Raw genomic sequence first — 13955 nt, forward strand, 5'->3', positions numbered from 1 at the left:
AGGCATGGTATCGACATGCTTAATATTGTCCTTGTCTCATGAGAGTGTTATCCTCTGTGCTTATTATACAGCTATGAAACTGAAGTTACCTCTTTCTGAAGTAGTGACTACTCAATTGGCATGGTTGACCTAGATCAAGTCCCTATGAGCATTCGCTTCGTGCCCTTTGCTGTCTCTAGAATACGTGTGGTCTTGGGTGCTAGAGGTGATACTGGTACCACAGATGATACTGGATGCACTGGCCTACTCCTGGCAAGACCACACTCTCCTTGAGGAGAGTAGTTAAGCGCAGAGTCGTGTGCAAAAGGCTCTAGCTGCAAAATGGCCGTGTAACAGCAGTTTGTGGAACACCTGATTTTTAGCAGAGGCAGGATTCTGCAGGCCCTTGTGCCAGGCTGTGTTTAGCTAGGTAGGTACCATCGCAAGTGGCCTGGATTGCTGCAGTGCTATGCTGATGAAAGCACTTGAAATCCAAGCAACTATTGTGTCTAGCTTTTAAGTTCAGCTCTAAACAGTCATTTTCTTGGATTATGTCAATTTGCCCTAAAGTTACAAGGTCACTTCTAAAGCCAGTACATGAACTGTCCTTGCTGATACATGCAAATCTCTTTTGGCATAATTGATATTTCTGGGGAAGATTTATGCAGGAGCACAGCAAAAATAGCAAAGTGTAATCGAATCTCCTTCTTCACAAGAAGACACCAGTTGGTAGGCTACAATAATTTTTTACTGTGCCCTAATTTTGCAGAGTTCTGTGTTCCCTTCTTTTAAAACTAATTACATTATTTCCAGTCAACACTTCAGTTCTTACCTTAGACTTTTGTAACTGATCATGTGGAGTTAGTTGACTCACCACATATTTACTGTACAACATGGTTACTTAGCACATTCACAGCATCCCTGATCTTGGCGAGTCTACAGATCAGACTGACTCTACTCTCTTAAACAGTTTTCATTTTTGTTTTGTTGCGGTTCTGGCTGCTACAGTGTGTTTTGAGGGAACACTTTGTAGAATCTGTTTGTCACCTTGTAGTTAGTCTTTCCACATTTCAGCTAGATTGTGATACCTCTTCCTCTTTCCTTTCCTCTCCCAAAGCAGTGTGTATATATAGATGTCTGGTTGAACATGGGATAAGAATGCTATTAAATGCTTATTGAATATTTCTTTATAAAATGCTTTCTCTTTAGTAAACCAGTTTTAGAGCTCTAAGACCACACATGGAAATGTGACTGGGAACCAAGAAATATGTTTGGAAATAACGTTTTCCAGATATCCTTTCTAAAACATCTTGTTTGATCACATATTCTTTTCTGCACCATCCCCACCCACCCCCAGTTTCTCATGGACAGTAAGAAAAATGTTAAACTTGGACATTGGTTCCATCTTGTGTTTTTTGCTGCAGAAATAGTATCTTGACTCAAAACTCAGTGTTAGGAGTGTTGGCTGTTCAAGTCTTTAAATAAAGAAATGGAAAACAATATTTGGTTGCAGCACACTGGGCAACTGATACAAATGCCATTTAGCAGGCACTTTGATTGACCAGCTTGTGTTTCCACTTCATTCATGCTTGTTTAGTTTGAGTGATCATTTACTTTCCTATACTTCTAAAGATAACAGGTTCAGTGATGGCTAGAAGCCTTCCTTGGCCATAACAGGTAGCTTACAGAGTGGAAGCTGCTACCTGAGGTATGTGATATTGTGTATTATAAAAGCATTTTATGTAGATGCAGAGTAACCTCAGTACTTTGACACCAGATTTCACCAAATGGTAGGATAAGATCAATGTAACTCTAGTGATTGTGTTACTACTTTCATTTGTACGTTTTTAGTCATGCTGTGTGTGCGTGTACAAGATGTAGATGTTACAAAGCAGTTGTCTAATGCTACAGCGAGAGAATCTAATGATGGCTTTTCTAGGAGTGATGCTGTAGATGGTACTTCGCTGTTTTCTTGCAGGAGTAGTTTTAATACTGCAATTTTAGCAAATGGGAATTTAGGATAAGCACTAACTTAGTTCTTTAAATCCTTTCTGACTAACTCTGTTCTTTAGATCCTTCTAAAAAGCTTTAAAAAAGCAATAAAAGAAACTATTGTGAATGGTAAAAGCCTCTGTACCGAGCCTCATGAGAGCCTTGGCTTAAAAAGATGTTATTGCAGTGGTGTTCAATGCAGAGTTGTTAAAATGCTGGAGGATAGAAAATATTTTTTTACCAAAGGCTGGAGTTTAGCAGGGAATAATGAAGAAAAGTTTGAATTATTTTGGAGATGTTTGGTAAATAATAGCTCTGTGAGAGGAAGTAAAAACACATTAATAGTATCCTTGGCCTCTTCTGACCTGTATGGTGAGGCTCAAATGGAGATAGCAAAATATCTGGGAAAGGTATTAAAGAACTTTGGTGGTATTTGTAATTATTTTCTACTGCTGGCCCAGTGTTAGCATCCTTTTGAAACTTTTATTTAACAATAATACCCAGTGTTGTGGGGAGTGTGCCAGGCAGAAGACGAGATAATAATGCTAAGGATATGTGTGTTCTGTTTGTCAATCTGTGGCAGAAACAAAAATGAGGATGGAAGTGCTGAAGTGCATAATACTTAAATGTGTAGTATTTAAAGCTAGATTCATCTTTCCTAACTAATTAAATAATATAAAAAAGAAACATTTTTTTCTTGTCAGCGTAAGTGGAAAATATTTTTTTCTATCAGTGGAACACCTGGAGCTTACGGAACACTTGAACAAGTTTAAGGAAGACCATGGGACTACATTGGAAGCTTAGGTTGTGATGACTTTTTTTTTAACAGTTTTAACTGTGTAGTGCTTAAACTTGATGGGTAGAATTTCAATGGAAACCCCAGTTACATATACAAAACTTGATGTAATTTTGGTTATTGCAAACTGGAAGCTCAAATAATATACTGTGAGACAATTCTGTGCTGTTGTTCTAATCCCCTGCGTAAACACCTGTATGGAGTTGATCATGGTAGTTGCTGAAATGGCTTGCTAGTCTTAACTTCTTGATGTTAGAATGAAAATTACCTGGGTTTACATCTGAAAATAGCATGAAAAGCTGAGGGGGGGGAAGGGATGTGGCATGGGGAGAAGGAAGCAAATATTCAGTTTGTGAGCTGGATGTAGGTTTGAGTGTCTGAGCCTGTGAACAAACAGCTTGGAAAAGAGGTCTGAATATTGCTATCTCTATTTCACTGGAGGTGTTGGTTTTGATACCAGAGCCTTGTGCTGTTGCTGTTTGGTAGGTGGTGTTATGAACCAGTGGTTGTGGCAAGAAGGTAGGGGGGAAAACAAAAATAGGGAGCAGATCATATTTCATTTGTGTTTACTGTCAACGATAGAGGATGTGTTAAATCTGTATCATCCTTCATAACTAATATTCATGAAGCTTTCCAGGCAGCTGCATCAGAGTTGAGCAAGCTGAAAACCATCTCTTAAGTTTTTAGGGGGAAGAGAGGAGAAGGTATTCAGTACTTATTTCCTGATTTGTTTGACAGTGTCTAGTGTGCTAGATTTTTAGTGTTGGCACAGAGGGTAAAACATTGATCAGGATACATATACAGGACACCCTAAGGTAAGGGTAGGGGATAGAGATTGGTGTTCCTGAAAAGAGGTTTCTTACTGCTCGAGCCTCTGAACACAGCAAGTGTTGCTCCCATGAAGAGATCTGTAATTTGTCATGTGCCACTCGAACTGAGGGATATGTGAAACTGGCTTATAGGATGATACTGATCAGTTTTAAATATGTCCTTCCTAAGAATTCATGTGGTGTCTTTCTGCTGTCACTAGATGAGGACTACAGTTAACAGTTGACTTTTTAATGTCATGCCTTGCAAGGACTAATGTCTGTATTAGACTTTTGATAAATGTGATTTATGAGCTATGAACCTCTGTGTATACTTCAGTGCCAAAATAGCTTTTGCTTGAGTTGTGCGGCTTGTGCATGTATTCCTTATTTATTATCTGGTAATGTAAAACACTGTAGATTTACACAATTATTGTCTTTAAACTTGTAGGAGGAGGATTCATATTGCTGCAGAAAAGATCGAAGAATGTTCTCATAAATGTGACCTCTTATTTAGGAGTTGGCTCTACTGGGTTTTGGGAGTAGTACAGGGGAAAAATTCTACAGACATTATCTTCTTAATTACTCAAATATTTTTTAGGGTGTATCACTGGTAAACTTACTGTAAGTATGTGACTTCCTCTTCTAGTGACCTGATAGCTGATAAGCTGTAGCAGAGTCACTTTAAAGTACACATTAGTCACCCATTCCTCACCACCCTGTACTGAAAGTGGTGACTAATCTCTGGGTCTGACTTTCCATTATGAAGCAGAACCTTTACCCTTGGTAACTAGGTGGAGGATTGCACAAAACTGTCTAGAAAACATTCCTGCCTTCTGTGCCAGCTGCCACCCCCCCGGCCCCGAGCCAGTAATCTGCAACTTTTGTGTGAGCTAGAAATGGTGTAGGGCATCAGATGTGCTGCTAGGGTCTTTAACAAACCTTTAAACCTTGCTGTCTCTTTGAGAAGAACCTTGCTCTGGATAGTGGCTCTTCAACAGTGTCTGCAAAGCTGTAGCAGAAAGAAAGCAATTAGCAGTGAGAAGCTAGAGACGCTCAGACAACAAACTACATAAAAGCCTGATCCAGAGGTTTCTTTTGGCACTCTTTCAGAATTATTTTGCCTGATAAGACTGATTTAGTACAGTGACTTCCACTCTTTGTAGAATGTTTGTAATAGTCATTTTCTAATGAGTGGAAAGAGGGGCATAAGCCCAACATTTCTTTGCAATGTTACGAAACATGCAGTGCTACAGCACCTTTTTTGCCTTTATTCTGAAACAGAGCTTAAGTATCAATTTAGGCTGGCAGACTTCTCTGTCCAGATGTGAAATACTGAAACAGGCTCATTTTTGAAAGTATGGATTAAGTAGGAAGAAGGCTTATTTTTAGTCTCATTTTTCTGGAGTTGTTGTTCTGAAGAAGTTGTGAAGGGAGTCTTTAGCCTGTTGGAAGAAGGTCGATATTTCTTTTGGCTCTGTTGAGAAGGCTGTTAGCAATGTGCCTTGGCAGTGAAGGCAGCCAACACTGTCCTGAGCTGTGTTTAATAGGAGCATAGCCAGTATTTATAGGGAAGTGATTATTCTTCTCTGCTCAGTGCTTAGGTTTATCTAGAATACTGTTGTCTGGTTTTGGGTCCTCAATCCAGGAGAAACACAAACTTGGAGGCAAGCCCAGTGGAGCAGCCATCAGGGTAGTCAGCAGGCTGGAGCACAGGCACCGTGAGAGGCTGGGGGAGCTGGGTTGCTTCAGCCTGGAGAAGGCTCAGGGGGAGGTCATCAGGAATGTCAAGGCCAGGCTCTTCACAGGGGTGAGAGGATGAGACACAAGGGTATAATTTCTAATAAATAGTAGAAAAAAAGTAGATTTAGAATAAGCCCCAAACATTCACTGCAAGAACAACCATGCAGTGGAACAGGCTTCCTGGAGAGGTTGTGTGTCTTGAGAGTTGTTAAAGGTACAGCGGGATGGAGCACTGAGCAACCTAATCTGATGTCATGGCTCATCCTGGCCAGAGGCCCAGGCACCTCTTGAGGTTTCTTCTAACCTGAACTATTCTGTTGGCACTTCTGATTCTACAGATACGACGCTGACCACTCACCAAACCTCTGTTTTAGGAAAGACTGTTAACCTGTCATAAAACTGTCTCATGTTTATGCCATGTGTATGTGGATTATTGCCATAATGAGTTACTCTAGCACTAAAAGGTAAAAAATAACTGCCACTTAACAGATATTGTGACCTTGGGTCCAAAAGATAAGGGTAAATAACTAGGAGGAAAATCTAAACCTGTCAAGGTGTCAGGATATGAAGTGCTTTTAAAAGGAATCAGGCTCTTAGTTACCAAATATGGTCCTTTGGAGCACGGGGACCAAACAGCTGAAGAGTTTGAAGACGCCTTCACGTGATTAAGGCAAACCTACTCAGCAGTGTTCAGAATAAGGGTTCAAAGATTGGTGGGGTTTTTTTCTTGCTTAGGTCATCACTGGGGTCCTGGTGAGTGCTCTTAAGGAAAAAATGTCCATGTTTTATTTATAATCTGCATATTTACACGTGTTGGTATGAATATTTTTTGTGCTTTTGGGGACTGACTGTTTCAGAAACATGGCACTGTTGTGATGAACACAATGGATATAAATGCCAGGAAAACGGAAACAAATCTTTCTTACTACTAAGAGATGTGAAGAAACAGAATTCCCCAGAACTGGTAAAACTTGGATTGTACAAATAGATAACAAGTAACCTTGAAGCTTTTCCTGTCTATCTGGGTAGGTGAAGGGATTTAGTCCTTAAAACAGCTTCTGTTGGTACGTCGGTAATCCGAAGTAAGAGACTTGCAAAATCCTTCTCAAGAGGTAGAGGGAGTATCTGCTCAATTTCTACTACTGAAAACTACTACAGGGTAAGTAGCTAATGCTTTTTATAAAAGTTGAGACTTATTGCAAGTGACTGTATGATGATAATATCAGTTCTGAGAGCATTTAAATAAAATGGTACCTCTGTAATACAGCTTTTTCTTACTTGCACTTCTTTAGCATCACATGAGCAAGAAATGTGTTGGCAGCCTATTAGAGAATGTAGATAAACTTGTAACTGTTAGATAAACTGCAATCCACTTTGTGCATGTATTTATATATATTGTAAGCATAAACATTGTGCAGCTGAAAGATGGACACAGCTCTGAAAATACATTTACTGTAGCGAAATAGTGTAGTGATGAGCAAACCTATTAAACTCAGTCGTGTTTCTGCACACCTGAATGTACTTTGCATAGATCTGCAGTTGGGTTCTTTGTTGTTTTGTGGGGGTTTTTTTGGTTTTGCTTTTTTTTTGTTATATTTTCTTTTCTCCTTCTCTGGTGGTCTATATGCTGTGAGGCTAAAATATAGTGTGGAAGAAGGAATACTGTAAAAACAAACTGTGGCCTGGAATGCTTTAAAAAAAATGAAAATTAAAAAGAGAAACTCCTAAAAGCCAGGTTTTATTCATTGCTGTCAAGGTAGCAGAGGCTACCCAACTTCTTTTCTAGTTCTTGTCCTATAGATAGTCCTAAAAACGAGACTGAAGAAAATACAAACTAACTAAAAGTTGTTTCCTGCTAACTGTGATGCAGTCAATGATAGTATAACTTCCTTTCATGTAATCTCAAATTCTGTAATTTTTTTCTGCAGTACTTTATATTTACAGACCCTCTTTCTGCAGCTACCAAATACTAGAATGTATTACAGCTGTATCAAATGTTTGAGCCAACCTTAACAAAAGTGAATGAGATTTAAAAATACTTCTGCCTAGAAACTTTTCCATCTTATATATGAACGTGTAACTTACAGTAAGACTGATCACTGACATTTTTAGATGCTCTTGTCACAGTGAGATTGTTCATATTTGGAACAGCAGGTTAAGAACTACTTATTTGGGAAGCCTGTGCAAATTGTGACTATTCACTCCTTAATAAATTAGAGAAGATAAAATATTTTGAGAAATGTTACAGAAGTTCAAAATACTGGATGAGAAACACCAATTGTAAGCTAACTTTATGTGAAATGACCTTTATTTTGAAAATCTGATGACTAACAAGCTAAATAATACTTCTTCTTATTCTTAAGTTCTAGCATGAAGAGACAAATGTAGATGTGCGTTCTTAGACTTGTTTCAAAGCTGTATGTGGCCCCCAGTCAGCTGCTTCCTTTTGAATGACTGTCAAATGGGGATGCAGAAAATGAAGGAGCTGTTTGCATGGGAGCAAGTAGAAGCTCAGGATAAGCAGTTAGGACCCCTGCTCTTTTTGCATCTGTTTCACTGTTAATATTTTCCTTGAAATATGTTGTTCCTTGTGGCAACTATGAGTTCTGCTGTAATATTGCTGGTTAAGAAGCTCTGCTCCTTGATGAGGGTACATGTCTATTTTTAGAAGGTATTAAAGTGGTTCCAAAAAGAAAAGTTGTTCTAAAACCTGGATGTAACCCTTACATCCTTTTTCATTTATCCTTTTGGGTTGCTTGGCCAATTTCATGTGAGTCTTTGAGATTTCCCCCAGGGCATGTTCCGTAGCTTGGAGCAATTGGGTTTGATTTTCAGATCCCTACCGCTGGCAAGATGGCTAAGTCAGAACATTGCTGCATGGTTACTGAAGAAGTCTAAGGCTTACTACTAGGCTGTTTATGAGTATCTCCTGTTTTTGGTATGGGGGCATTCCAAGTTCAGCAGAAGAAGCAATAGGATATTTTGCCTAAATTAATGCAAGGACAACATGGAAGCTGAAAGGAATACACCCTTCATGAGGACTTGAATGGATATGTGAAATGGGGACAGGGACTTGGCAGAAAAACCTGCGTACTTCTGAGGAGTTCCTTTTACAGCCTGTACCAGAGGATCATTAGGCTGTTGGTACTTCATCACTTCTCTGGCCAGTCAGATAGGCAGCAAGGGACTGAAAGCTTCAAGCAGAGTATCTTTGTCTTTTTCGTCAATAGAGTTTCTGCTTTCTTATAGAACAGGGGAGAAATGGGTTGAAAAGGTATTATAAAGGAAAACCTTTACATTCCTACAGGTTGCTGATCAGACGATAAGTAGCACCTTGAACTATCAATGTAAACAAAGTTTTGACCACAGTATGCACTCTGCTTGAAATAATCTTGATGAGCCATCAGAAATGGTAGATTGATATGCCTTACAATCCACTTAAAATCAGGAAGGAACAAAACGTTTTCTGCAAGTTGTCAGTATAATTCCTTTGCTTGATAAGTTAATATCTAAACCTGAGTGCCATTCTGCTTCTAGCTTGTTAGGTTGTTGTTCATCTGTAGTTCAGATGCTCTTTAATCTTTAAGGCTGAAATACCTGAACATACCTGAAACCAAAACCTTTTACTTATGTTACTAGCAGTGCTAGGTATCTGTGAAGAAGGAAATAACTGAGGCTATTCCTTGCTGTGATGCTTTCTGTTTTTCAGTAGATGTGTAATTCTAAAAATGTTTCATCTGTGCAAGATATAAAATGTATCAAGTTTTGCTGGTTTCTACTTCAGTGACTTATGTATAGCATGATGTTAAGAAGGGGGTCTTGACTTAGTAGGTGAATGCTAGGTAGACTTGACTTCCAAAACTTGAGCAATTAGACTGGTTCAAATCTTTTTATACTGTCACGTGCCTATGTTTAGTAGACAGGGAATAGAAGAATGTGTGCGTTAAGGATTTGAAAGTTGAAATGCTATTCTACTACAGGCTTAAGTAAGGCTATTACTTTTGCAGCTGCTCTAAAAGAATATTGCTAGTTGTATTGAAGCATCACTTCCCATTCTCTTAGGGAAGTGGAGTTTACAGTATGATTAGTAAAAGGGAGAAAAAGCACCTGAAATCACTTGTTTTCTTGGCTGTTGGGTTTTTTGAGAGAGAGTATTCTGAATGTGGTATGTATGTGTAGTTTTCATACACTTGTTGATCAGGGATTTAGAAAAGGTCAACTGATTACAGTGGATTTCAGAAACACTGCTGAGAGGTTAATTTAGAAATGCATAACTACTTCAGTATTATTTGTATGAATCTCACATATTTGGGATCTGAACCTTTACCCCCTTCTCCCTTTCAGCAGTAAGGGCAGTAGTTAGGAAATCAGTGGGACTTGCAGGCTGACTATGTTAAATGTCTTCTCTGTTTGGGGGGGGGGGAGGATAAAGGGGGAGGGATCAAAGCACAAATGCCCAACTTTCCAAACTGTTTTAGTTTTAGTTTATCCTTGCTATCAAGAGATCAGTTACTCCACAGGTTTTTCCTGAGCAGGTTGTTTTTCTTTAAGCCAAGTTCTGTGACATGTGGTTAGGGAGACTGGCAGCTCCGGTTTCTGTCCTGATGGCTTAATTGTACATATAGCAGGGCAAAAAGGAGATATCTTTTATTGCTTAGGGGCATTCCATACAATTCAGTATTGCTGCAAACATTAGTTAGTCTTAACTGTGACAACTGCTAAAGCAAGTGCTGTCATGACTGTTGAAGTCTGTGGATCTTGTCCTTTGGTTTTGTGTGTTTTTTTTTTTTTCCCAAAACACCACACCCAAAAAACTACAAACAATCAAACAAAACCCCAACCAACACCCCCAGCACCCCAACAAAGCAAAAAAGGTACTAGTTCCCGAAGTTATTCAGTAGGAATTGGCTTGAATTATTTCATGGTACCCACCTGTCTCTGGTTCGCCTTTTGACTGTTTATGTAAGTAGACCTGGATGGAACTTAGAATAAGCATTTTCAAGTATTTAAGAATAAACATTTTGTTCAGTGTCACATTACTATTTCTGACGGTCCTCAGTATCTGTTTTGGTTTTTTTCCAGATGATACAGCTCTAGAGGAAAGAAAGATTTGTCTTCACGATTTGCTTTACAGTATCTGAACAGCAGAAAGCACAATGGACACATTTTAGAGTTGCACAGAAATCAAAAATTATCTAGGAACAAGAACATTGGATTTCCAGGAATAACATACTTCAGAGAGCCCAGAAACTTGTCATTAGTTAACCCAGTTTGGCCATACAGCTTGGGAATGAATACCATTGAGACAGCAAAGCTCGAAGAGCATATGGAGGGTCAAAACAATGACACTTCTAATGGCTACTCACGACCTACTCTCTCAGTCAGTGAAGAGAACAAAAATGGCACTAGCAAACCAAAGGGCTTGTCTAATGGCTTGCGAAAAACAACAAAGAAGTATCCGGATTACATCCAGATTGCTATGCCTGCTGAATCTAGGAACAAATTTCCTCTGGAATGGTGGAAAACAGGCATTGCCTTTGTCTATGCTCTCTTCAATTTGATTCTCACAACTGTGATGATCACTGTGGTCCATGAGAGAGTACCTCCAAAGGAGCTAAGCCCTCCCTTGCCTGACAAATTTTTTGATTACATTGATCGTGTGAAATGGGCTTTTTCTGTATCAGAAATAAATGGAATAATACTACTTGGATTATGGATATTCCAGTGGTTGTTTCTTAGATATAAGTAAGTAGCTATATTTTTCCCTCTGCTGTATGTTTTCAGAATGTGGATTTCAATTATTCACTTAGAGTAGAAGAAATCTTATATTGCTGCAGGTTCTACCATTGTAGAATTAGGGCTGGCAGTAAAATGACAAATTATTGTTTAGAAAATGCTCCAGTGTCCATGGTGGATACAGAAACACTGGTTTCTCCTGATTATTGAATGATGTTTTTTACATCTGAACTTGACACCTACATTGTACTAGTGAACTTTAATCTGGGATTGGGCTTTTCCAAGTGTATTCACAGATATGACTGTGTTTAAAGAGGGGAAGTCATGATGATGTGAAAAATCTCATCCAGATTTGAGAAAGAACCTCTTGTCCTCTGTAGCTAGACTAGAAGCTATTTCCTTTGTCTTCCTTTGCTTAAACTAGATATATTTAGCTCAAGTACATGGTTATAATATGGGACTGAAAAGAGAAGCTCACTGATTCAAACTGGCTACTCAACTGAGGCCACACTAAATTGATGGGAGCTTTGTGGTAGTTATGTACTATTAATGAGCGAGCAAGACTAAAACTTGAAAGCCTTTTTGCTGTTTGATTTAGAGAAGTGTGTGGTGAAGAAGTGGGCGGTGGGGAGCTGCTCTTTAATTCTAGGGATTTGCCTATCTAATAAAGCTAGAGCTCCATAACTGTTATGTGTATCCTGCATGTGAACTCTGTACTGAATCTTTTCCCCCTCTTCCCTTACTTTCAGATCAATAGTGGGACGCAGGTTCTTTTTTATAATAGGAACTTTGTATCTGTACCGCTGTATTACCATGTATGTTACCACCTTACCTGTGCCTGGAATGCATTTTCAGTGTGCACCAAAGGTAAGAGCTTTTGCTCCCTAATTCTTGCCTGAGTCCTTATGGCTCATTAGAGCAAATAGAACATAATGTTCTAGATGGGGTTAAATAACACAAATTACTTTCAGCTGATGTCTTCAGAAACATAGGTTGTGATAAACCAAAATTTGTGGCATATAGAAAGGGCCTCAAGTTGTTGCTGCAGTTAAGGTGCTTTCAAGGAAGATACCTGTTTTGAAATAGTGCTGCTACCAAATTGGTAAACTTGCTTCTAAGGCTCAAGCTGATCGCTGTAAGCCTGCAGCCATGTTTTGTTTTTTTACATGGTGGGATATCTAAGGCCAGTATTGTAATTCATAGGCTGATAAGCAAGTTTGTGTTGCAATATTTTTTTTAAAAAAACCACAGTGTTATCACATGCTTTGTCCTCTTTCTCACACTGTTTTGTCAAGAGCTATTGTAATACATGTAGTCAGCTGCCTGTCTCTGCTTCCAACCTGCAAAAGGTATATAAATGTGACTAAAACAAGTCCAGCTATTTAAATGAGCTGATACATGTAGGAACATGTACATGCTAATATTTCTACAAGAATATTTTAAAAATATTGTGACAACTTACCTAGTGACACAAAGGAGTTTGGTTACTGCCACTTCTGGTTACTAATAAAAAGTTGTAGACATGTATTTGCCTTGGAACAGCATTGTATTGTGTTGGCTGTACTGAAGGAACAGTGCACTTGAAAGTAAGAAACAATTGGTTGTGCGCTGAGAAGATAAGCATTTTGAAGCCTAAAAATATTGCCAATTTACTTGAGGGATAAATTTGTCACTTTGTGGCTAGGACCTCATTGGTCTTGAGGTACAGCTTAATGTTTGTTCAGAATTATTCTTTCACATTGAGGCAACTTAGGAACATAATGGATAAACTACTTATGAACCGGTATCAATTTGAAAAAGCTTCATTTACATACGACTGTTGTAAAGACTTAACTGTTTTGTTCTAGTAGCTTGAGGAATTTGTGTGTAGTAGACTGTATCAAGGAGTGGGAAAAGGTAAGCAAAGGAAAACTTAAATACTGAAAGAGCATTTTGCTAGCGTTAAAACAGGATGAATTACTTGAACTCTGGAGAAAATTGATAGCTCTTCTGGACAGTTTCTGTCCTATGAGTATTTTTCTGATTATGGAAAACTCAGTTATCCCTTTATCTTGTTTGTTTTTCCAGAGTTAATCTTTAAACAGCGATGTGAAACTGATTTCTCCTAGATAGTAGGCAAACACTCAAAAGCTGATCTTAATGCATGTTTAAAAAAAAAAAATGCCTCTAAAACTGAGTAAGTCCTGGCTGAATTTGTAACCAAACCTTAAAATTAAGCAAGTTTGAGGTTCTTACCCCGTAAAAACATTGTTCAGGTCTGAACAGAATAATAGAAGCTGTACATAAGGCTGTATTGTATTGCAACCAGTTTTGGATGGGTCTTACCCGTTCTGTCAATTGCTATCGTGAGATACCTGACCTTATAAATTCTGAATGTTTACTTTTCCAGTATATTCTGCAGTTTGTTCTCATACAATGCATATTTTAAAATAGCCTGGGAAAACACAGACAGAATGCTAGTGTTATCAAGGTGATCTTTAGCACCTGTCAACTTTGATACGCATGCTTATTTGTTTAAGAATATGTGAAAAAAGCCAAAGAAAATGAAGACAACTTGTGTCCTTTTCTTGTCTCCCTGACTTTACTTATGTTTGGGCAAGAAGTTTACTCAAGTAACTTATGGTGCTGCTTAAGCTTTTTTTGTACTTTTTTTTTTTCTGGTGTTTATAGTTGAACGGAGATTCTCAGGCAAAGGTTCAGAGGATCCTGCGACTGATTTCTGGTGGTGGTCTATCCATAACAGGATCACACATCCTGTGCGGAGACTTCCTGTTTAGTGGTCACACTGTGGTACTAACACTGATCTACCTGTTCATCAAAGAGTGTAAGTGATAGTATTTCATTGCACATTTCTTGTTCAGATTTGTTGTACTGGGAAAACACATGATAGAAGTGAATGTAAA

The 13955-nt window shown here is 38.6% G+C and overlaps 1 protein-coding gene across 7 annotated transcripts in view; it reads left to right on the plus strand.

Moving 5' to 3' along the window:
• Nucleotides 1-13955, plus strand: part of SGMS2 (sphingomyelin synthase 2) — a 61226-nt gene that overhangs the window by 32806 nt on the left and 14465 nt on the right. For 6 of the 7 annotated variants that reach the window (XM_037380792.1, XM_037380823.1, XM_037380783.1 and 3 more), the window contains 3 exons: nucleotides 10399-11061; nucleotides 11802-11919; nucleotides 13723-13876. In XM_037380792.1, the coding sequence (XP_037236689.1) occupies nucleotides 10607-11061; nucleotides 11802-11919; nucleotides 13723-13876 (727 nt within the window). In that variant the 5' untranslated portion in view covers nucleotides 10399-10606. Of the gene's footprint in view, nucleotides 1-6022; nucleotides 6476-10398; nucleotides 11062-11801; nucleotides 11920-13722; nucleotides 13877-13955 lie in introns of those variants that run through there. The other variant, XM_037380812.1, reaches the window with a different exon arrangement.

This window comes from Falco rusticolus, chromosome 1 (genome assembly GCF_015220075.1).
Source record: "Falco rusticolus isolate bFalRus1 chromosome 1, bFalRus1.pri, whole genome shotgun sequence".
Lineage (NCBI taxonomy): Eukaryota > Metazoa > Chordata > Aves > Falconiformes > Falconidae > Falco > Falco rusticolus.